General features: G+C 36.0%; 1 protein-coding gene across 5 annotated transcripts in view; it reads right to left on the bottom strand.

Annotated features, from left to right (window-relative positions):
- Positions 1-893: 893 nt before the first annotated feature.
- The window catches only part of ITPRID2 (ITPR interacting domain containing 2), an 80,022-nt gene continuing 56,244 nt past the window's right edge, over positions 894-24,671 (bottom strand). For 3 of the 5 annotated variants that reach the window (XM_010959991.3, XM_074363993.1, XM_074363992.1), the window contains 10 exons: positions 20,410-20,482; positions 16,691-16,779; positions 14,143-15,348; positions 12,010-12,087; positions 11,804-11,931; positions 11,240-11,390; positions 10,117-10,182; positions 8,977-9,435; positions 2,572-2,689; positions 894-2,040 (listed from right to left, as the gene is read on the bottom strand). In XM_010959991.3, coding sequence (XP_010958293.3) covers positions 2,585-2,689; positions 8,977-9,435; positions 10,117-10,182; positions 11,240-11,390; positions 11,804-11,931; positions 12,010-12,087; positions 14,143-15,348; positions 16,691-16,779; positions 20,410-20,482 — 2,355 coding nt within the window. In that variant the 3' untranslated portion in view covers positions 894-2,040; positions 2,572-2,584. The remainder of the gene's footprint in view (positions 2,041-2,571; positions 2,690-8,976; positions 9,436-10,116; positions 10,183-11,239; positions 11,391-11,803; positions 11,932-12,009; positions 12,088-14,142; positions 15,349-16,690; positions 16,780-20,409; positions 20,483-24,671) is intronic. The other 2 variants (XM_074363990.1, XM_074363991.1) reach the window with 2 other exon arrangements.

Raw genomic sequence — 24,671 nt, 5'->3', positions numbered from 1 at the left:
GTCCACTGATGTTTATAGTAATTATTGATAGATGTTACAAAAACCAAAAAAAAAAAAAAAAAGAAAAAGAAAAAGAAAGAAAAAACCCCCCAAAAACAAGCTAATTCAAAAGAAAAAAATAAGAGAGAAATCTGTATTTTCTTGCTCCCTTCTCACTTTTTATGATTTTGATTTTTTTTTTTTTAAATCTTCATGTTTATTCTCTTGGAACTCATTGTAGTTATCACAATTCCAATTATGGTTTTCTTGTTTCTATAGCTTCCTGCTTCTTTTCTATTTAGAGTAGAACTTTCAATATTCCTTTTAGGATAGGTTTAGTATTCCTGAATTCTTTTAGTTTTTGCTTGTCTGTGAAATTCTCTCTCCTTCTACTCTACTCTATTGAAATTTTTTACCTCAAATTTTGATGATCAAACTCTGGGTATCTTGTATTGTCAGAAATGAACTATAAATGGCTACAAAGCTGTTTAGTTAAAATCATTGATGTCTGTATTACTAATATTGGGTGTTTGGCTTATATGTATCATTTTACTATAATTAGAATCAAGTTGTTAAAATGCTGACTAATCTGGACCAAAGAATAATATAATATTTTAATGTCTGTTCTTTGTAGTTTAAAAGTACATTTTAAAGAAATGTCTTATTTAGCCTCATATGGTAATCATTAGGACCACAGAACTAGATGTGACCAAGAGGCATCAGTATGAGCTCTTTCTCCAGGGTGGTCTAGTCTTAACTGCATTTTTGAAAGCATGGTAAAGCCTCTTCAGGAAAAGAAAATTTCAGTCCATTAGGTTATATGCTCCAACCCTTCTGGACCTTATTTGTTACTCATGAAATCCAATCCAAATTCTTCACGTTATGGTTCAAGAAAAGAAACCACTAAAAACATGTTAGGCAAAATAAATACTTTATTAATTTTTTTTTTTTTAGAAATCAGCCTTTGTATGATAATTCAAACATTTAAAAAACCTTTTAGATATTCTTTCAAAGTATACTGTTAACATTTCAACCACTTTTGATTAAAATTTCACACAAAGAAATATACTAGGAGTTGAAAATTATAAATGCTAAGGAATAATTCCAATAACATTTGGCTGTTACTTTACACATTTATTTAACATATATAAAACCAAACAGGAAACCACCTCCCTTTTTTTCCCCCCATAAAACAGTTCTCACTGGTTAAAACTGAATTAAAACTGTTTACTATGAGAAAAGAAAATCTAAATTACTTCCATTTTGGAAAAAACAAAGCCAGCTTATTCATTTCTATCCATTCAAGTCACAGGCCCCATTATTTTGGCAATACTCTACTATTTAGTCTGAAAAAAAGAAGAAACATCTCCTTATAATAAAGAAGTCTGGACAATGCAAAAAGTACATAGTGTTTAACATAAGGCATGTTTCCAAAAAACCACAAAACTACATAAGCTATAATATTACATTTGTCTTGGGTAAAGTAACAATGCTTACAGTGTAAGAACATTAAGTAGTTGTAGGTAACATAATTCTATCCTACTGCTATTAGTAACCTCCTCAAGAATTAAGAGCAATTTTTACAACAGAACAAATTTTCTTCTTGGAAGTGACACTAATTAATAGCAGTGGAGGGAAAATCATTGGTTGTTTCAAGCTCTCAAAAAATGAATCAGTTATTGCACAGTAAATACCTCACAGAGGTCAGTGTTTTAAGAAGCCAGTCTGAAGAAATATGTTATTTATAAGTTGGTTAAGTTTGGAAGTTTTCAAGTTTTAAAATTAATTCTATATAGGGAATCAACTAGAAAATATTGACATACAAATAAATATTAGGCTTTTCAAATGGCTATAGTTTTGATAGTTTAGAAAAGAAATAAAGTCAGCAAAGTGCCTAAGTTTCTATGTTTTTTAAAAAGATATGCACAGAAGAAATAAACATTGTACACTGTATACAGTAGCCCAGCTCAGCAGTAAGTATCCTCTGAAGCACAAATGACACCTCCACCAGTGTGTATCTGAGAACTCCAGTATCACACAGCTAATAGGACCCAGGTCAACCTTAAAAGAGAAAAGTGAACATTAACCATTTTTCAATTATTATGAAAAGGTCTTTAAAAGAAGGATGAGAATATTCTACATATATAAAAGATCTTCCTTTACAAATTATGACTTGATTAGATATGGAACTTAGGCTATGTCTCTTTAAAAGACAGAAAAATACTAAAATTTTATGATTAATTGAAATCTGGATCTATAAATTGTACATCTGAAATAACATTATAACCAATGCTATCAAAACAACACTCAGGTCTGAAGGTCTTGATATCCTTAATTCCAGAATTTATTTACTATAATAAAATTTTAATAAAATGATAAAACATCAATAATGCCTTGGAGGATTGAGATTATGAAATTTGATTTGCTTACAAAACGAGGTTTACGAGGTTTTTACACCGCAGGGTAACATTATATACATTCTAAAAATCAAAATTTAGCTAGAGAAACAGACTTGTGTGCTAAAACAAAAAAGCATTAAAAAACTAAGTACTAATTTAATTTAGCTAAACAAAGAAATTCAGAAAAATTTACCTATAAATTTCACTTAAGGAATATCTTGCTTAGAATTAGATGCTTTACTTGAAGATACTGCTGCCAAAAGTCCACTTACAATTTCCCGTCTTATTTCCCCAACAATAGACTCTTTAATCTAGAATAGCAAAAAGAAGATAAGAATTTAGCAATATGACTGTAATCTATTTTTTCTGTTTTCAGAGAAAAATGAATAGCATTTAATTTCTGCAGTCAGCTAAACTACAGAGAAAAACCATAACTTTCATGTAACCTTTCATGAAATACAGGGAGGGAGTAGGGAATCATGTCCATTCATCCTCAAACCCAGATCAGACTCTGTGGTCTCGTCTAGCATAACTCAGCTTCATTACAAAATATAACAATTCTTAAGTTGAGAACATTAAAAAAAACATTGGATTAAAAAAACTTAATTTGCTTCATGACACAAAATAGCCTGAAAGAACTCATTAAATGTTAGGTTCTATTTTATATTTCTTTATTAATGTCTATCTTTGTATGGTAATCAACAGGATACTCAAGTGTTCCCATTGTTAAGAAAACCCATAACTGAAACTGAAGTATCTGAAGAAATTACGTATTGTTCTAACCTAACATGCACATTTAAGTAGAAAGAAGAAATGATCATTTAGTACGATGTACTTCAAAACATGAAAAACATTCTCTAAACAACAATAAACTCTGAAGAAATACATTTTTATTTAGCTGCATGGTACATTTGTTACCTGACTAAAAATTGTGCTTCAGGTTAGGATTTACACATCATTTTATTGTTGGAAAACAAACCTAGAGGCAATGACAATTCCATCAAGATTTTCTTCTCTAGATGACCAAACAGTACACAAGCCTATCCATGCCTTTTCCTCACTAATAATACAGCATTACCTCCAAACAGCCCTTTGTGAAAGCTTTAAATGTGTATTTCCTGAAATAAACTGATAATGCCTTCCCAAATTAGCACTTGAGACACTCTCAACCAGCTTTTAAAATTTTACATTTCCAGTTTCCTGTTAGCCTGATCTATTTCCTAAAATGTTCCTAAGTACATCCTGAACACATCTCAATTGAAGTCTTTCCAAAAATGGCTGTGTATTCATCTGTCACGCAAAATTGGTACACAATGCATATATATTTATACATAAGCAGAGAAGCAAATGCTTCTTAGCTACCAACCATCTGTATTGAAAGATATTTAAATAAATAGAAGCTTCTCATTTTACCTTCTACCAATATTTTTAAACTTTAAACATCATGAAGTTTTTGAAGTTCATAGTACTTCAGATTCATTTTTTAAACAACTATGTACTAGATACAAAATACAAATATTACGACAACCAGAATCTCTTTGCCACAAGCACAAATGCAGTGTACTGAATCTGAACCGCAGTAAATCTAAATTTACAAAGACAATGAGCAGTAGAGTCTTTCAGTTCTGTTGTCCAATGGACATCTCATCTTCATCATTCAAAAAAAGAAAAACCATTCTTCATTCAAAACACAAACTAGCAGGGGAGAGCATAGCTCAAGTAGTAGAGTGCATGCTTAGCATGCATGAGGCCCTGGGTTCAATCCCCAATACTTCCTCTAAAAATAAATAAATAAGTAAACCTAACTGCCTCTCCCCACCAAAACAAAACAAAAACTAGCCATAAAGTATTCTCTACAAACCAAAATGTTTGCCAACATTTTTGGGGGGTATAGACCTTACTGGAGAACGCATGAGAGTCTCTACCAAGAATGTTATTAATTAGATGGGTACAAAATGAATATTGTTTCATAAAGTATTAAGAGGAAAAAATTTATTAATTCATTAATGACATAAGAACAGAATAAATTAAAAAAAAAATAAGAGACCAGTATGGGCTAGAAGAGGAAAAAAATAAATAAATAATTCATAGGGAATAGCGAACTTTAACATAGTAAGTAGGCCACAAAAAAAGTAAGGACAATTTCGGACAACAGTGAGGATGAAAACTGCAGCGAGAGCATCTCAGATGAAGGGTGCAAAAAGAAGCCTGGCTGACAGGATAGTTCCTACCAGGTAGGAAGTAAAAGGAAACTGGAAATAGGAAGGGTGAGGTCCAGTGGAAAGTGTTCACTGTGAGCTACTTCAGGGATAGTATCAGACTGAGGCTCATTTATCAATGTATCCTGGCATACAGTAAGTGCTTAATGAACATCTGAGTGAAGGTATCAATGAGAGAGAGAAACAAGGTGAGAGAGAGCATCGATGCAAAAAGGAACAGAAAGTAGGAAAACAAAGGACTACAGACTAGCACTGAAGATGACAAAATGCTTTAGATTACTGAAGAAATAAATATATGGACAAATAAATTAGTTCCAGTTTCCCATGCTACAGAGAGGTGGGAAGGATCAGTAGTGCGAAAACTACTGGGACAGATGGTGAAGTTGCCTTTATAAGCACCATTTCCAAAAGTGGTACAGGCTGAAGACAGACTACTGGAGATTAAGAAAAGAATGCCCACTGACAAGTAAACAGGCTGAGAGCAAGTCTGAAGTGTGGGGCAACAAATCCATTTAATATGCATCTGCTGAATGCCTCTTTTGTGGCAGCCATTGTATCAAGTGATCACAAACACAACTGTACTAAGAACACAGGGCAAGCTGTGTATTTACCAAAACACAGGTTAAAGCTTGCCAGATGAAATATAATAAAGATACTAAAAGGCATGAATCAAGCCCAGGAACTTCAATAAACAGAGAACTCTCTACACACAGCAATCTATATTTATGCTTTGACATTTAATTCTGTTCTGTCTGCTTCTGTGGAAACATGCTCACTCATTCTATTAAGTAATCTTTTTACTTACCTTTTTTAAAAAAGTAACTATAAACAGTCTCACGCCACTGATTACATACATCACAGACCACCTGGGCAAATTCCAAGAAAGCGTACACTTCCCCACTACAACGCACACAATCTGCACAGGAAAGGGGTATCTTTAATCTGACTAAAGCTTAGTTGTTGAATGAGTGTATTAAATATTCGTCTGAAAGAACTTTCTTTCAGTGTTCTCCTTCAAAAGAATTCTACAGCATTAACACATTATAAATAATGAAAGAATTCTTTTTAAAAACTTCACATATGGTGAAATAATAGAAACAAAGGCCTGACAGACATCAATGTTTTCATGCACCCATGAGGGCAATAAGAAAATTTCCCTGAAAGTGTCTGCCAAACACGTTTAATCCTCACTTGCAAAACTGTTCAACCCAAGCTTAAATCTTGCCTTCCTGAATAGTGGCTTTGTTAATGGGGTTAGGGACCAGAATTTACTGGAAAGACAGAATCTAATTTAATTTTCTTGGTAGCTGATACAATCAGCTTTAAAAAAATTGGAATTCAGTACCATGTATATTTAAGAATTTTAAATGAATAGAATCAAGACTAATTTGAATTTTAAATATTTTGTAAGCAAAGTTGAACAGAATGCCACTGTAACTGAGCTAAGATGATATTAACACAAATTTTTTTTTAAATTCTAAATGGCATTAGACTAATTTATCTATTAAAATATGCTTTTCTTAAAATTTATTTTATTTTTTTAGTGGAGGTACTAGGCATTGGACCCGGGACCTTATGTATGTTAAGGATGCACTCTACCACTGAGCTATACGCTCAACCCCCAACATATGCTTTTAAAGTGCTTCAAAATAGTTTGTTTTCTTAAGAACATCAATATTCCTTTTATACCTTTTTTGATCTACCATATATTTTACTTGGTAAGTCCTTCTTTATAAACAGTTACAAGGATCAATGTTAAGCCAAAATTCCTTCAAACTATGCCAAATTCTGAATTAGAGTTTCAAATTTACATTTAGTAACAAATTCTGAAAAATTCTTCAAACATTCAACTTGCATGTCAGTTTATAAATGCCTTCAAATTATAAAATCTTCCATATTTAATAACAGGGTCTTACAAATGATTATGTAATTCTCTAGCACCAACACAGTATAATGGGAACAACCATATTTTCTATATGTATGCTATGTTCTATCAGCCAAAAAACAAACAAACAAAAAAAAACCCCAAAAAACCCCACAACATTCTGGTTTAGGGATGCTTTACTCCCAGGAAATTATTTATGGCACATATCAGGGCCATCCATTGACAGCTTTAAAAATAAGGACTCAAGTGCACATTAAGGGAGTATTTGTGCCAAATGAGTACATAAAGTCAAGTTTCCAAAGATAATTTTCAAACTAAAGTAAACTAAAGGGAACAAAAATATCACATTTCTAAGGGGAAAATTTTTTTAACTTATTTTTTTCAGTTAACAAATATATCACAGAGAAAAATTACTTACTCAAAAATTAATGTCTGATGTGAAATACATTAATAGGAATGGGTTACAATCAGTCATACCTAACTAAGCAAGGTGATTGTACAGAGCCTGCTAAACATTAGTCAGCCCAAAGCAACCGACAAAAATAATTACATTTGTAGGACAAATAAATGTATAGAATTAAGACCTTTTAAACTTGAGAGTTGGTAATTCACATCATGAAAAGAAATTACAAATACGTGCAACCTCTTCTGCTATAGTGCTTGTTCTGTAAATGAGAATTTGTCTGTCAGCTAAAGCGAACAACACACCTCCCGAACTGTACAAACATTACACACCTACCAGCTGTCTCAGTTCCCCGTGTGTTACGAACCACACCTCTCCACATCTGGGATTAAGACATTCTGCTGGATTTCCTGTCACCCTCCTCTACTACTTCACAATAACTCACAAGCTGCAACCCTGCCAAAGTCCAATTCCACAGGCAAATTTCAGATCTTTTTCAAGGTAAAGTGTCACATTACGGCAGTATTTATGTATTTCTTAACCATTTAACATAATAGTGTTACTGTTTTTAATAGGTTTCTACCTATTTTTAAATATATCCCTGACAAAGTTTGAGTGTTATGCTTCTAATCCTATTTTCCCCATAAAACTCTGCAGTTTTTATTGCACAAATCTGCCTAACAACGATTTTTAGAAATGCATATATCATACTACAGCAAAACAGACTGTATTTATTTTTAATGTACTTCTCTAGCTACTGTCATACAGCTATAAATGATGGCTCCTAATATACATGAACTAATCTTCGGACGCAGAAGATCAAAGGCCCATTTGAAGGAACATTTTTGTCTGTTGCTACCATTCTTAACCTATAACCACTAGAAAATTATTTTACTGCTACTGACTAATTCTAAACATATGTTAGTTCATATAACTGAATTTATTGGAAATATATAGATTAAAAAGAGGGCATGGACCACTGACCCTAATTTCTCTGGCTCATTTTGACTTTTTCCATTTCTAAATTCTTAATTCTCAAATATATCACACTAAATGCTTTTCTCTCTGATTTTTCAATTGTTTCCTGAGTTACTAGACTTCCTTTCAATTAGACTTTAAAGTTAAGGATTTCATGCCTTACACCTGTTTTTCTTTTATCCTTTACAGAGAAGATACTCATTAAGACACTTGTAAAGAGATTTTTTTTAATGTGTAGGATATTCCTCCTTTTAACCATTGCAAAGATTGAAAATCCTTTTTCATCATGGATTTTAAGTATCTCAGTTAGAAAGAATTATGAATAATTATGTTTATTCCTTAAGAGTTACTCTTAAGGGAACAGAATGGAAAAAAATATATTCAACATGTATAAGTTTTGTAGGGAAAAAAAGTCATCATAAAGATGTATCTACAGTAGTCTCCGTTTTTAAATGATATATATAGTATTCCTTATTACCCGATCCTAGTGCCAAAAACAGCTATTTTACTAATTTTTTCAATTAACTTTTGACCTTTGATTACTAATCTTCCTAATTTTTTTAGTCCTTTTGGTAACCTGGAACTACAGTTAAATGCTTCAGGTTTGCATAGTGCTATATAGGACAGACCTTCTTTTCACTCTGTATAGAAATACAGAGTGAAATATTTCAACAACTTAAACAATTTCCACATTTTTCCACACCCACTAAACTAAACAGATCAAATTCTTTATATCACAACACCATTCTTTTCATATCAGTTGACATTACAGAATGATAGCTTTTAATCCTGGAAGAGATCTAAATTGAAACCCCTCATTTTACAAACATGGACACAAAGGTCTCGAGAGTTTGTCACATGGTCAGCTATATTGCAAACCCTACACATACCTTCTTCACCACAGTGGATATAGAGAATTGCAATTATTTCACACTGGAGTGAAATCTGCAGAAGTGGCATTACAAACACATCTTAATAGATATGAGTTGGATCAATGGCAAAATTACTGAATACAGTGAATCAAAGGAGTATCTTATAAATAATTAATGTTCAAATAAAATCTTCTCCAACACGTATCACTAAATAAATCAATTAAGCATTGATTTTACTCACCTCCCTTATGACTTGCTGCAACTCATCTTGCTCCACGTTTTTATGCGTTTCCTCAGCAGCTGGCAATAATGAAATTTTTCCACGCTCTTCCTCCACTTCAGACTTAGGTCCTATAGCCTCTGAGGCTTCTTCAGCTGCTCCACCTTCCTCGGCTCTTTCCACATCTGGAGGTGTCTGCACAGAGCCTGTTCTAGAAGGAGCAGTTGGTGTTAGGGCCACTGATGCTCGGAATACTTTCTTGCTTGGTACCAGATGGGTCTTGGGTTTGCCCACTGAGTCACTAGAAGGTACTCCAGTTCTTCTGTTTGCATGAGAGGGACCAGAACATACAGAAGATGATTCTGATGTTGCTTGGGAGAAAACAGATTCTGAGCTTTCTCCAGGAGGAATTTCAAATCCCATTTCTCCAAGGCCCAATTCAGACTTCAGATATGACTGTTCCCGCATCAGTTCAGTGACCTGGAAATCAGAAAAACTGTAATTCTTCTCTCTTGAAATTAAGATTGGCAGTTAAAAGAAGATTCAAATCCTAGCTGTGATCACTGCCAAAAATCACTTAACTAATAAAGAAATGATTCTAATGTATTCAGTTACTACTCAATTTCACTTGTAGAAACAGCAAGAAAAATTTAAATTCATAGTGAGATCAAGCCATAAAATGTGTAACTAAACTACAGTTGGATGAAATTTTACTTGATCCCATACAGGTGTCCAAATTACTTATTAAGAAGAGTAACCAGTAAAAACAAAACAGCTACTTGTAATACCCCCAAAATGAATCAATCTGTTTAAAATATAAAAATCAGACTTTTGTTCAAAAAGTAGTTATCTTCTAGATCCAATTACCTAAAGGACCCGAAATCAGACTCTGAAAGAACATTTCTCCTGGAGTATAAATTACTTCTTATGATGCATTATTTCCTTTGGGCTATAAAGATAAATCACTATTGTAATTAATCGGCTTTCTAGTGGTCAAAGATGGCAATGTACTTTCAGAAGTGCCAGACTCACTTCCAATATCAATTTAACTAACATCAAATTCCAAATTTTAAAAAAATTCCATCTACATTAGGAAGACTCTCTGTTTATGAAATATTATATCATTCCCTTCCCCAGTGATTTAAAAGGAAAGAGGCTTACTGGTTCCATTACATTCAATGGAGAAGGGCATGACAAGTTATCAGCGCTCCTACTGCCACACATTCCCTGGAAAAGCAAGAACAATATATGTGTGTGTGTGTGTGTGTGTGTGTCTGTTTTTTCAAATTGCAAGTGATTCATAATAAAATGAACTCATTATTGCTCTGACAGTCCTTTATGTCACAAAGGTTACCCTCAACTGTCACAGGTTCCTATAAAGTGTATTATTGTGACTCAAGTTGACTGACTGCTGTCACCAATACACACTTCTCAGAATAATGGATCAAAACCTTTTATGGAAAAATATATTCATTGATGATACAGGATATTCTTATTCTATGCTATACATATATGTGTGCACATACACAAACACATGCGTTCTTATTCTACTGGTTCTCCTTCATATGTGTGCATGTTTGTGTGTTCATCCATTTATTTTTAAGAAAATCAAATATGTTCAATTAACAGATGAAAGTTTGCTATTTTAACATTTCAAAACAATATATTCTACAACTGAAAGATTTTGGCAAAAATAAGAATACAACTCGAAGTTCAAACTGCATAGAAAGGGGACATTAGAAGTATGAAAAGTGATACAAAATAAAGTGTTTGTTTCTAGTCTCGGTCGTATAGATGCTTTTTTGCTTTTACAAAGATTTCATTTGATTCCTTAAAAAACATAAAGAATGAAAAAGAATCCAAAATAAAGTAAAAGTTTCAATGGAACAGTTTGTTTTTTTCCCCCAAAAGCAGGAAAGGGGAAAAATAAAATGACTAAGTGAAATATTTATCTGTGTTCTTCACAGTTACATGCAGTGATTAGCGCCTAAATTAGTCATATGTTAACCCACTATCACTGTCCCTTTAAAGCCCTAAACTTTTGTATTGCTCCTTATTCTCTATTATTAAAAATTATGATTTTCAATGTATTTCTAAATATACTAAACATTTAAGAAAATAATCACAACTTGCACATTCAACTGATTTGTGGGAAAGGCTCCTTAAACATTCTACATGCCTCTAATGCCATTTAAATAAGTTTTGAAATTAAGGCATCTGCCTGGGGTCGCGACAAACAAGTCCCGCGTGAGAGCTGCGGCCAGGACAAGCGGAGGTCGCGTACCAGGAGCGCCGGGGAGCGGAAGGGCGACGGCATGCGCACGGCGCGGAGCTGCTCCTCCAGCCCCAGCAGGCGCTCCTCCAGCTGCAGCTCCAGGTCCTGCAGTTCCATTCGGACTGAATTTCTCAAGCTCTGGAGCTGATCAACTTCATACCTGTCAGTACAGTGGGAGGCACAAAGTTTGAGAAAAGCAGTTTGAGGACTCCTGTTCACAACTCTCTCACGGGCTATCGGGAGGTACTGAAACTCCAAGTTCCGTATCAGCGCAACGGCACCTGCAGTAGGCGTAACCACTGGGAGAATTGGTTTTTCTTCCTCTAGCATCGATCACAAATATCCCAAACAATTAAAAACAGCCTGCAACCACTATCTATCTTCCTCACTACACCGAAGAGAGAGAAGTTTACTTAGTAAAACCCTGCGCCTAATTTTATTTGCACTGGTTCACAAAGCAGATAAAGAGCACACAGCAGTAGAAATAAAAACCCAGCTTCAAAAATTAAAAGCTCACAATGCTTTATAGAATGAAAAATATTTTGAGCCACATTAAGACAAACGAACTTTTACCTTTCCTCCTCAGTCATATGATGATAAACCATGGTTTGCTGGCGCAGCATTGCCAATTCTAAATCCATCATTTGCGTTCTAAACAAATTCAGGCTCCGCCTCATTACCTGGAGCTCCTGAAAAGTATTCTAAAATACAATATGACACCATCAACGTCTAAATCACACGAATTCTTTTGTAGCATAAAGCTTTAAGTGAGAACTTACTTCATAAAGAGGTAGAACAGATGATTTCTGAGTACTGTATGGAGCAGCAGCAAGATCAGGTCCTCTCGTCATAGGGTACTTCAAAAGAGTGAAAATATGGTAAGAAATCAATGTTAAAGAGACTACTCCCAAATTATCTAAGGTGCTAAAAAGGCGGAATTTGAGGCCTACATATTTTTCTCTGAGGCAAAAAACAAAAACAAAAAACCACTTCATGTTGTAAGGAACCAAACAAATCAGTCCCCAGTGCCAGCTATTATTCCTATCTGTTTCAGGTATAAGTCAGTGTATTTGGAATGGGAAAGAGGCAAAGGAACGCATATAGTTCAAATCTATGTCTTGCAGGATTTCCCACTTGCCTTGAGGAAGCAGAAAAATAAAGGCAAAATTCAGAAATGTAGAAGCGATAGCAAATGTCATTCTGAGATTACAGAAACTACTGACTTGGCTGAGAGAGGAGAAAGCAAGCATCACACTCATTCTTAGACATCTGAGTGACTACTATATGTCACGATTTTAGGCAGTGAAAAAGATGAAGGACAAAAGGCATTCCCTCCCTTCAAGTGTTCTCACAGTGAGAGAAAGAAGGGAAAAGAAGTTAAAAAAAAATTATTATAGTGGTTGGGAGCGGTGTGGGGAATGCTATGATGGAAACAAATAAAATTTTTGATTAGATGAGTAATTTTTCCCGACAGTGGTGACACCTCAGCTGAGCCTTAACAGTAAACAGGACTTGGTCAGGCAAAGAAAGCCATGATGGGGCAGTCCGGGTAGGAAAAAAAAGTGGCACGGGTGAAAACAGATACCTAGGATCGCACAGCTATGCAGAAGCTTGCGTGCAGCCCAACACGGCAGGAGCACGCAGAGAGAAAGGGACTGGGGAAACAGGCAGAGGCCAGGTCATGAAGAGCATCTGTCTACTGAGGCAGGGAGAGGCGAGGGCAGGGAAATGAATTAGCTGAGCTACTGATGGGACGTCAGAGGGAAGACCACATCTAGAGCAGAACAAGCTGGCTTAGACAAGTGCACCATGAGGGTGCAGGAGGATAGGACCTGGGAATCCCCAGCTACATAAATGACAGCTGAAAGGTTAAATGTCTCCTTCCCAGACAGAACTATATTTTGTAAGGAGGAAGGAGAAACACCCACTTTCTGGTCAGACAGAAAATCATTAGAAGACAGCTGTCATGAGGATAAACTCTATATTTAAAAAAGGTGTTATTTTACTACATAACTTGAAAAGTTCCAACTTTCACTTTTACTGTCCAAGTGGCTTCTCGTTTACTTTGTCATCATGATAAAAGATCTATAATATACACTCTAGGCCTCCTAACTCCTAGCTGAACACCCTGATCATTACGTTACACTGTCATTTTCTTTCATTTCCTCAATCATCTAAATATAAACAGTTTAGAAAGAGATTTAGGAAGGAAATATGAAAGGCAAACCTAGACACAATTTACTTCTTTTCATAGCTTTTTTTGGGAAATTATATTTCCTGCTCACTAACAAATCTGAGAGCAATGACTTTAAAAGTGACAAGACACACAGACCATTTTTATTCAAGTTCACACTTTACCTGATTTTTTTTCTCTTCTGGGGTGGTTCCAGTCTTTTCACCCCGTGGAAGTAGACTAATTCTGTGCCAGGAGACCAGCATCAGGAGTCAGTAGATGGAGGGGAAAGCTTAGTCAGAGAGCTACGAGTGGCCCCAGGAGAACACACGGCGACACAGAAGCCATGGGGAAGAAAACTCAGAAAGAAGAGGTGGTGAACACTGTCAGATGGCAGAGAAAAGGAGACACAGTACTTGAGAGGGGAGAGTTTTAATAATAGAGACACCTTGACTAAGACGAAGACAGTGGAGGGCAGGCTAAAGGAGGGAGGAGACCTAATGAGCGATGTCCCTTCTCTAGGAGGGAGGGAGAGCGCCTTGTTCAGAATTAAGTTACAGCTACTCCCTCGAGCTGGGAGGGAAGAGGCTGAGAGGAGGGCAGGTATAGATAAGTTTCTGCAGGTAGGACAACGAAGCTGAGGTGGTTCATACCTGATGGGTCCTAGCTTCTCAGTGAACTAAGAGGTGTTCAGACCAATAAAAGAAAAAAGTTCAGAAAGACATACTTTTTCTCATACCTGTGAAAGGTTCTGCAGTGAGTTTCTAATATCATGCAATACTCTTCGCAACTGCATTTCGATGGCAGAAGGAGGGTTCACAGAGCACGCTCGGTAAGGGTAGGCAGCATGTCTCTGTGAGTAAGGACACCCAAAAGGGGACGTGAAGGCACTGCAGGTGGCGCCTGGTATGTTGGGGACACTGTGAGTGCTCAGAGTTCTCATGTGCTCACACAGGGGTCTTTCCTGCCACTCCGAGTGGATGGAGTGAAGGGAGCAGGTGGACTGAGACATGGGGACCGGAGTGTACAGTGAACAGGCGGGAGTCCTCCGCAGAGGGCAGTCCTCCAAGCGGTTCACCTCGCTCTGGGTGGCTTCCTCTTTCTTCACAGATGGCGGAGAGATGAAAATAGTGGATTTAACTAAAGACTGACCATCACGTTCAATCGCCTCTTTTTCTAATTTCTGTTCCTCTTCCGGTGTGTACTTGTAAGTGAAGGAAGGTGGACTGCATCTGGTCTCTTTTCCAGGTGACAGCCGAACATTGACAGAGGACACAACCCTTACTGGACTCAACAAGGTGGTCGGTAAAGACTGAGACCTTCTCAGGGGATAGCCAGCTTTTGCAAACAAGTACCTCTGTTTTAACAGATCTTTTGATTTTATCAAGCTACGCCCCACTCTTTGATTAGACAGACTGAAAACCTTCATTTGGGCTCTTCGCAAAGCTGTATTTACTCTGTCCACAGAGGGAGGCCCAGTTGTATTTTCAGAGCCCTTCTCACTGCATTTAGCTTCAATAGAAGCCAGTGATTTAAGAATATGGTGGGTGGTATACTGGGGAAATTCACATTCACTACTTTTATCCATGTCACTTTCAGCACTTGCTGCCCTCAGTAGTTCCCCTGGCTGTGCTGGAGATGAGTCCTCTTTCGTTTCAGTGACCTCAGTAACGTGATCCCCTGCACTACAGGTGGACTGCGGACTTCCTGTATGCTCAACAGTCTCGCACGGGGGGAAACCCTGGCTGTCTGGTCTTTTGTCAGCAATTGTTGCGGTCTTCTCTCTTCCCATCTGAAGAGAGGTGAGAGACTCCTCCTCTGATTCATTAAAATAAGGCTGGTCTTGTGCCGTTGGTGTAAGGAGCTCTTCACCAAATGATGTGACTGTTGTCTCACTGTCACAACTATCAGCACTACTCCCCATGGCTTGCAGGGATTCATGAACCTGTGAAAGGAAAACGGGTGGAAGGACGGAGAATTCCTATAAGAAGCAGCATTAACAAAATACCAAACTGATACGATGCTTCTGTACTTTTAGGGTCTCCCACCTCCGTTTTGGCCCCGGTACTATTCTAAATTGCTTTAAGTGCTCTGATCAGCAACCCCTCCACTCTCTCATATAGATTATTCTAGACTTTTTCCTTAAATCTCTTTTCAATACTCATCTTCCTTTCTTCCAACACATGACACTGACTCAGAGAAAATGGATAAACATCTCTTAACTTCTTCCCCACCATCTACAAACTTCACCACGTCTCTTCCCATCATTCCCTCCTCTCCATTCTGAAAGAAAACTGTCTCTTTTTTCAAAGCTAATCCTCCCAACCTGTACTTCTGATCACATCCTCTCCAGGACTAGTGTATTCCTCCAGTTTCACCTCAGATTTCTCTGCATCAGACTCTTTCTCTTACAGCCCCTTCCCTCAGCCAAACAAATTCCCTAAGTCATTACACGTAAGGAAAAGACAAAAAGACCTATCTTATGGCTATCATCTTTAGTTGAAAAAACAGTTAGCATTCAGATCCTCTGTCCCTTATCACTGATTTACTCTGCAATCCTATTTTTGCCTCATTTACTCCATCAGAACTATTCACCCAACTATTCACTTTCTGAAAAACCAAATTCTCATCTTTTCACTCCAATGGTCATAGCTTTCCTTTGAAAAGTTTCTCCTCCATCTCCCAATTTTTATGCCTGTTGGATTATTCTGAGCCTCCTTAGATACTTCTCTTGTCTGCCTACTCCTTAAATGCTGTTTCTCAAGGTTCTTTTTGGGGTTCTCCTTTTCTCTTATTCCAATTTTCCTTAAAATTTGCTTACCAGTGTTTTAAATACTTGTGATGTACATGCTGTGTACTACAGACTAAGCTCCTTGTGGATAAAGATGTGCCTGTTTTCTGGGTTGTCTAACATACATGAAAGTCAGAAAATATTCAGCAAGCTGTGGGTCCACACTATTAAATAAACAGTTATTGTAAAATACTGAAATACACTGACAGTAAAAAATTAAAAAAATAAAAATCAGGTTAACTAGTAAACTTCTGTTTACTGGTGGTCCAAAAATAAAGAAGTTTTTTGTTGTTTTTAAACATTCAGGCAGAGAGAGATGAAGAATTAGTGAAACTTAAAATTTGTAGTCAAATGCTTAGATAACATCTGCATCCCAGAATTTTCATCATATTGTCATTTGAAAAAGATTACAGATTGCCTTGAAATATACAGCCAGTGGAAAACCACCTAAATATAAAGAAGTTAATCATGTGCCTACTACAATAGGAAATTTTACCTGAAGATGATTAAGGGAGAGGCAGTCTGTCGAATCTTCAGCAAAACCGCTGCTATCAGAGTGCTGACTTGCAGTACGCAACAGGTGATCTACCAAAGGAAATGTGTTATACAAAACCGCCAGATGGAACTTCAATGAGTACAATACTGTTACAGCTGTATGATGCCCAACAGATCTATGATACATAACAATGATTTTTTTCTTAGAAAAGCATGCCTCACTTATGCAAAATTGTGGCTTCAAAGCACAGGTGGTAACTTGAATTCAAACAAAAATGAATCTGATCTAGAAATCCTCTGTGTTTGATTGCTAATTAAGCTCTAATTACACTGTACTTAGGTAAATCCAATTAATGTCTTATCCTTGGAGGACAACTGGCTGAAATAAAAAAAAATGGCTCTAATAAAGATAAAAATCCCAAAGTACACGTTTTCACATTTACATTTTCATTATGTAAGTATGTAAGATATTTTGTATGTAAAATTAGAAGTTTAAATGTAGTATGTAAAAACTTCTATTACCTTCCTAATAAGAAAATAAAAACACAATTAAGGCCAACAAATTAAATAATTTGTATGCAAGAGTACTTAAATGCCTCTGATGTTTCAAATGATGCAAACATTTGTAAGTTGTGAGACTATTATTTCTTAACAACTGCATAAAACTCAGTCATGTAGGTTCAACTAGTACATAATATTGTTAAATTTTATAATAACTCTGCTTTCTTTTTGGCCACAAAACTCTAATTCCTGGTTAGTATAACCTAAAAACTGTTTTAGGTTAATAAAAAGACCAACTAAGCACAGTGGCACGATCACATGCCCACCCACACCGCAAGTACCACAGCAGGGGGAAGGCTTTACAAATGAAGGAGACACTTCAGGAGACAGTCAAGTTCTGCAGGATGTCAGAAGCAACAGGCTAAATAAAGTGTTTACCAAGTCCACATTCATTTGAGATTTGAGTAATAGAAAGTACTTGAGAATAAGTTTGAATAAAATCCAAAAATCAATCAAAGGTTGCCTGACTTCGAAAAATATTATACTGTAGCCTTAGGTTCAACCTGGAGCAACACGAAACAGAATAATACTTTTTCCCACTAAAAATTTAGAGTAATTCTGTAACACTGTTTAAAAATTAACAAAACTACATAATGAAATATAAGAAATTGGTAAGTCTAGGTAAATTGAAATAAGCTGTTGAAATTGAATTGGAATAAGCTGTTACCATAGGTACTGACTGTGTATCATATTATTTGAGAAAATGATTAACATATCAGTCATTACCATAATTATATGCTTGCCTGTCTTTAAAAAAAAAAAAAAAGCTAGACTGTCAGGGTTCTGAGGACAGGAACCTTATTTATTCTTCTTTGTATCCCAAGTACCCTAGAGCAAGCTAACAATAAAAAATGTTTGCTGAATGAATCAATGATTACAATCTCCTTAAAGCGACAACAAAATTAAACAGTTAAAGAATTTAGAAGTGAGACTGCCCTATCTGCTGGGCAAAGGGCACCTGCCAAAGAAACTGGGAAGCCTTGACCAGCTCCTCTCAGGTTCTCTCCGCCAAAGTCCGCTCTACCTGCAGCAGCAGGGTACAGTCCATGCCACGTGCGCCTCTCTGCAGTTAGCCCTGTCTGAGTTCACACACGTCAGGTCAAGCGTTGCCTGCTGAGGCTTCAGAGCATGTGTCAGACAGTGGAAAGAACAAGGAGACCTGGGCACAAGTTCCGGCTTTATCATCATAAGCAGTAACTTTTCTCCTCCAGAGAATGGGACAATTCTCCACCTCACGTGGCTGCTTCAGAAACTAAGTCGAATGCAGGTGAAACTGTTTTGTAAACTATGAGTCATAATCTAGCTTCTTTAGTCAGATGTTTCAGTTTCACAAAAAACACAGTTCACACACACACAAAAAGTAGAACTAAAAGGAAACAGACCTCTGTCCTAACTGAAGAGATAAGACATTATTTTTAATTAAAAACTAGGAAGTTAGGCCAAACATTAAAGTGAGAACAAAACAAAATGTGGAAATTCTTTTTACCCAGTATCATAAAGAAACAAAGCAGAACACCCATCCACTCTGCTAGACTAAAGAAAATACTGTATGTCTTCTGTAATAAGGAAAATGTTGGACTGCTCTAAACATATCTACTGAATGTTAGCTTGTGACATGAACTGAGTCACTAAACCTCTCTAGACTTTAGTTTGCAAATCCCAGGGCTGGAATTGAGATTAAGATCACTTCAAAAGTCCTATTACTAAAGTGTGAAGTATTTTTATACACGCACTATATGCATTTTTACTAACCTTGTGAAATGACTACATTACCAGTGATTCTAATTCTGCCACCATGATTAATCTAAGATATTTGCATTTCACATTGTCAAAATTTGATAGGCTCCCTTCAAAAATGACTAGAACACTACATTGTTCCCTCTCCCTCACTCACGCACACACAAAACAATTGTACTATTAATTTATAAAGATGTGATTCAAAAAAAGTTATCATTTTTACTTATGCCTCTAGAAATAAGTGTTCCTGCATCGGTAAGAGGAAGAAACCCAGATGTGACTACTAACCACATTCCATCTTTGCCACCACAGGAAGCTTATTTACTCTTCAAAGATTTTAAAGTAATTATACTGCCTTCATCCCCCTGTGACACAGGGCAGGCTGCTTCTTCCAATGTACCCCTTGTCCGCCTATCTACAGCGAAGATTCCTTGATGGCTGTGAGCTCTGCCTTACAGCTCAGAAACACATACATGTATTTACGGACTCACAAGGGGAAGAAAATTAAACAGGAAAGTTCATTTTGTGTCACCCAGAACGGTGTTGACCTAGTGAGAGTGTTCTTGTTGCTTAGTACCGTGTTGCGATAAAAGAAAAATTACGTGCAAATTGTCTCTCATGAAGTCATTTCACAGATCAGAAGAGAATAAACATGTAATTTCCTATTCTAGGAAAATACATATGAATCTTTGCTAAAAAAACAAAACAGGGTGGTTCAGCATGTGTAAAGTTTTAAAAATAAACAGTCCTACCTTCAGTGGTCATTTTAATTTCCTCTCTCCTTTTCTCTAAATCTCAAAAGCTTTGTGACTTTAAAGATGATCAGACATGTTTTTCTTGTTGCAAGTTAAAGTGAAAGAAATGGATTCAAAGACTCTTTGGTCAATAATTAATAATTCAAGAGAAGGACAATATCTACGGCCACTCACCTTTGATCCATAGTTTGAATTTAACTAGCTTTAACTATTGCTGAAAGACTTTATTTCTGCCAGAGGCATATTCATGTATTACACCTAGGAGCAGTATTTAAATAGTGAGAACCCAGAGGTAGATAATACAAATGTATATTTCAAGCACAACCATGTAATAAATATGCCTGAATTTGCTGTTCTTTCTACCACTTCCCATCTAGCCCTTACGCAGAACTGAAAAAAATATTTGGAATACACAGAATTGTGTAAGGAGGTCATTACAAGATAAGCAAACTAAAATTACTTTATGAGCACGGAAGTCTCCAGGAAGATTAAAACAAAATTCTATAACCAAACCATAATGAAGCATGCACACTTGGGTTCTTAATCCTTTTTTACATTTACAGATGCTGTAAACACTGACAGATTTAAAAAAAAAAAAAGTTTTTTTCAATCACCCGAAGACACGGTGGTAGTGTGCTCAGGAACTGGAGGCTATTGGTCTACTCACCTCTCTTTGACTTGGTCAGACCGAGCTGGCAAGTGGCCGGGATATGGGGAGCTTCTCCCTCTGTACTTTGAACCTAAAGAAGAGTTTTACATAGTTAAAACTTACAGGATCTATGGCAAAGAATACCTCTTAATCACCATTTACTAAAACAACCAACCTAACTAAAAAGGTCCCAAAGCTTTATATGTTTTAAAAGTGAAAGACATCCTATCTCAAAATTGTTTATAATGCCCCACATCTCAATTTTAGGACCTATTTTTCAGTTAACAACAGGATTGCAAGTTTATACCTAGCAAGAAAAATAACTCCATGTATAAACTACAAAGTTGCTATTAAATGAAAAACAGACCCATAAGAAAAAGTTCTCTGAATGTTAAACTTGAAAGTGTAAGGTCAATCCCAGGGGAAGCGCCAGTACGCCCACTGCAGCTCGCTGGCACACACCTGAGGCAATTACAAGTCTTGTACCTTCAAAAATGGCACATCATGCTCCCACTGCAAAATCTGGTAGAAGTCCACAAATTTTCAGGTATGAAAAACCATTCAAGTGTAAGACTGCTTTTTCCTGACATAACTTGGGAATTATAAGTGGAAAAGCAGGTTTCACTATAGAATTAAAATGCTGAAAGATCTAAACTATAAATCCTCTCTGAAAACTATGTTCAAAGAAGGTATCAAACCCATACAAGTTGTCATTTTATGCTGTCTTTCTTTTTTTTCCCTAACTGCACAACTACGTAATTCAGGAATTTTCAGATTCCTTATTCACCACATCCACCCCCTGAATACTCTATTTTAACATAACTAACTCTACATTAAGATTTAAAAATTTGGCCGGGGTGGGGGGAGTATAATACTAATGCCCACACGTTACCCGTAATGATTAATACTTAAAATAATAATTAATATCCTAGTAAAGTAGGCAAACTAGCCAAACATATGAGCATTCAGCCTTGAACAAACCAAAGAGCAAACAGCAAATAGGTTTTAGATAAAACTCTTGTAGTTTTGAGCTTTAGATCCATTCAAGAGTAAGAAATATTCCATAGGAATGAGACTGAAATGACCAACATGAAAAATAGTTTCAAAGGTTAAAGATATTATTACCCAATTTAAAAACTGCTCTGATTTGTGATATCTTTGTTCTGCATGATTCCATGAATCCAAGTTTATGTATCTTTTGAAAACTGAAAGCGTACTGGTCATTATCTCCCATAAATCAAACATAAAACAGTTTCTACTATTCATTATTATTGAAAAATTGTATTCTCCAAAGCAGCAGACATAAGTTCAACAGGAAAACCATTGTTTTGAGCAGAAAGAAACAAAATGCATTTTCTTTTTATAGTCAACAGAAGGTCTATTATTAGTCTCTATTCAGGCCTAGCCTACTTCAAAGAGTTTTCTGTAAAGTAAATACCTAACAGACCAAAAAAGTATAACAGAAATCCAAATTTCTTTAATTATATTCTAAGAATCTCAGCTTAGGCACAACATTGAGATCTCTCATTTTTAAATGTAGAATTATCACAAAGCAACCTGACTTTAATGAATACATATCCTCAGTATATTATCCTCCAAGATGCTATGCTATGGCCAAAAATAAAAATACCTCCCTTTCTCCCTTCACTACAAACTCCATAATTTTAACTGAAAGAAAAGAATAGGGCCCTTAAAAAAATGCTGAGAGGATCATATTTTACTAATAAAACCACTAAAGTTAGGATCCTTCTTCCAACTTAGGCAGCAAAATCATCAGTCACTTGCTGGAGACAAGAACAGACTTGCTAGTGATAATGGCTGAATTTCACAGCTTACCATGTTTTATTAGTGATTACACTTGTGCAAAGGAAAGCAGTCAAATTCAAAATGGGATGCACCACAGAAAACTATGATGCAAAAACGGAATTCAAGTTCATGTGGCAGGATTTTCCCTATTCAGTGGTTTCAAATCCTCAGTGGAATTCCGGTCATTTACTACAGGTTGGTCTTTTATTAATTATAGCTAAATACTGATACTCAAATTGAGTGATGGATAATGAGTGTTCATTACACTATCTTCTCTAATCTTTGGATAAGTTTGAAACTTTTCATAATAAAAATTAAAAAAAAAAAACCCACTAAACCAAAATGATAAAATCACTCAGTCTCAGTGTTTTGGGATTTAAAGTTGCAGGAAAACAGCCTTAGAATAACCCATACATTTGAGCTACTCCATTTTAAAAGTGCTTTAATCAAACAAAGATTATCTTTTTCAATCAATGTCCTGCTACCAAGGCAGACACATAGTTTGGATTTTTTAACATGCCACCTTTATCTGGACTAAATCACATCCTCTAGGCTCAACAGTACTGTACTGTGGTTTACAGAACAGCAATATGTGGACTGTCCACACTCTAGCAACCCTTCCTTTAAGGTTTGAAGAGATCTACATAGCAGAAAACCAAAACTGGAGCCACAGAAAATACAATTCTGTCCAATTTTTAATGATTTCAAAAAATTCAAAGGAAAGCATTATTTTTCCAAAGAAGTGGCAGGGGGCTGTGCATCAGATGACTTGAGTTCTTTCTTATTCAGTGTCTGATCCTATAAAATAGTCTGACCTTCACCAAGTTGTATGACATAGTCTAAAGGAGTAGGTTTGTACAAAGACCCAAATTCAAGTCTTATCCATGCCACTTAACTGGCTGAATGGCTTCATATAATTATCTGTGACAACTATCTCAGTTTTCTTAACTGAAAAATGAAGTTTGGAACTCCTACCTCACAGTTCCTTACTATGACCAAACACGATTGTAAGCTAAGTATTTTAAAACAGTAAAGTGGTGAAGATTTACCACAGATCTCCCTCTGCCATCCATCCTCCAGAAACTCCCTACACTGATAGCCCCATGCCCCTCCCCGCAGTGAGGCACTGATACCAAAGGGAACATCACATCTCTCAGAAAGATGATGGAGAACCACTGCTATCGAGCAGTATCAAATACTGGGGAAGGTGGGGAATGCTTCCTCATCTGCAAAGGGAGAAAACCGGAAAATGAATTCAAAAATCTCTTTCTATGCTAATTTATGATTATATAATTAGTTGCAAATTTTTATCTTAAAAAATTTCCAAGTTATATACACACACACATATGGTTTACTTTTACTGTCAGGTGAATACTTTTTAAAACAAAAGGTTAACATTCTTTCAGATAAATATCAAGTAACAAAACTTAGTGACTAATTGGGCATTGAAGTAACAGACAACAGTGCACATGCCATGCCAGAGTTCCTATTCTATTGCAGACACAATACTTGCCTTCAAAATACACACAGGCAAATTTGAAAGGCCATGGAAACAACTATCTGTCAGGTATCTGACTGATTTGGGATTGTTTAACTCCAGTAAGTACAAGAAGAACCCTGAAACATAATGGCTAAAAAAAAGTAATGGGTATATTAGTTAATCAACAATCAGTGTGAAAACAGGATTAGAAACACTTACTAAAACTTCGATAGCTTAAAAACTGTACATACTACCAACAGTATCTATATTTAAATATAAACTTATTTATAAAGAGACACAGGACAACCAATTTACAGGGATCTCCTTCCTCTAACATTTAAGTATGAGAAATTTTTCCGTTACACCTAAAAGATGAACAATTGCTTACTGAGTAGCATCTGGTCTAACTGTGAATCATTCATACATATTTTTTATAAGGCAAACTGACTTTTAATTAAAAACAGTCTCTGGCCTTTTTTTTCCTTATCATAAGAGATGATAGTCACTTCCATTCTCAAAGGCCACGGTCAGTCCTGTCATCTATTTTACTCTCTTCACATTTAAATACTTCCCCTCTCTGCTCCTGGTGACTGTCAGCTCTTACCTTCTGCCTCAGAGGGACTAAGTAGCTTCATGCACAGAGCCACGTCTGCAACATTTTCTCCTACCTAGCTACCCAAAGCAGCTGGCATTCAGCTAATCTGCTTGAAAACTGGCTTACTGAGAGTCTGTGTGTTTTAACTTATATTTATTCACTGTTTTTACAGGAAGAAAGTCCCCAATAGGAATCAAACCTCAAGGGAAAAGAATCTGAAAGAAAAATAGTAACAACCAACTTTGAATGGGATCTAAAAGTTTACTTTATTAAGATTGTTCTTTTGTCTTTATGATTCAACATGCTTGGGAGAAGAGGAAATTAAAGAAACACATTATTTCCCTTCTTTATTCATTGTTCTACAAGCTTTCTTTAGAGTTCCTAAAGGGATAAAAACAC

The sequence above is a fragment of the Camelus bactrianus genome, chromosome 5 (genome assembly GCF_048773025.1).
Source record: "Camelus bactrianus isolate YW-2024 breed Bactrian camel chromosome 5, ASM4877302v1, whole genome shotgun sequence".
Classification (NCBI taxonomy): domain Eukaryota; kingdom Metazoa; phylum Chordata; class Mammalia; order Artiodactyla; family Camelidae; genus Camelus; species Camelus bactrianus.
The sequence above is the reverse complement of the archived record's forward strand: the minus strand, read 5'-3'. Positions and strand labels throughout refer to the sequence as shown.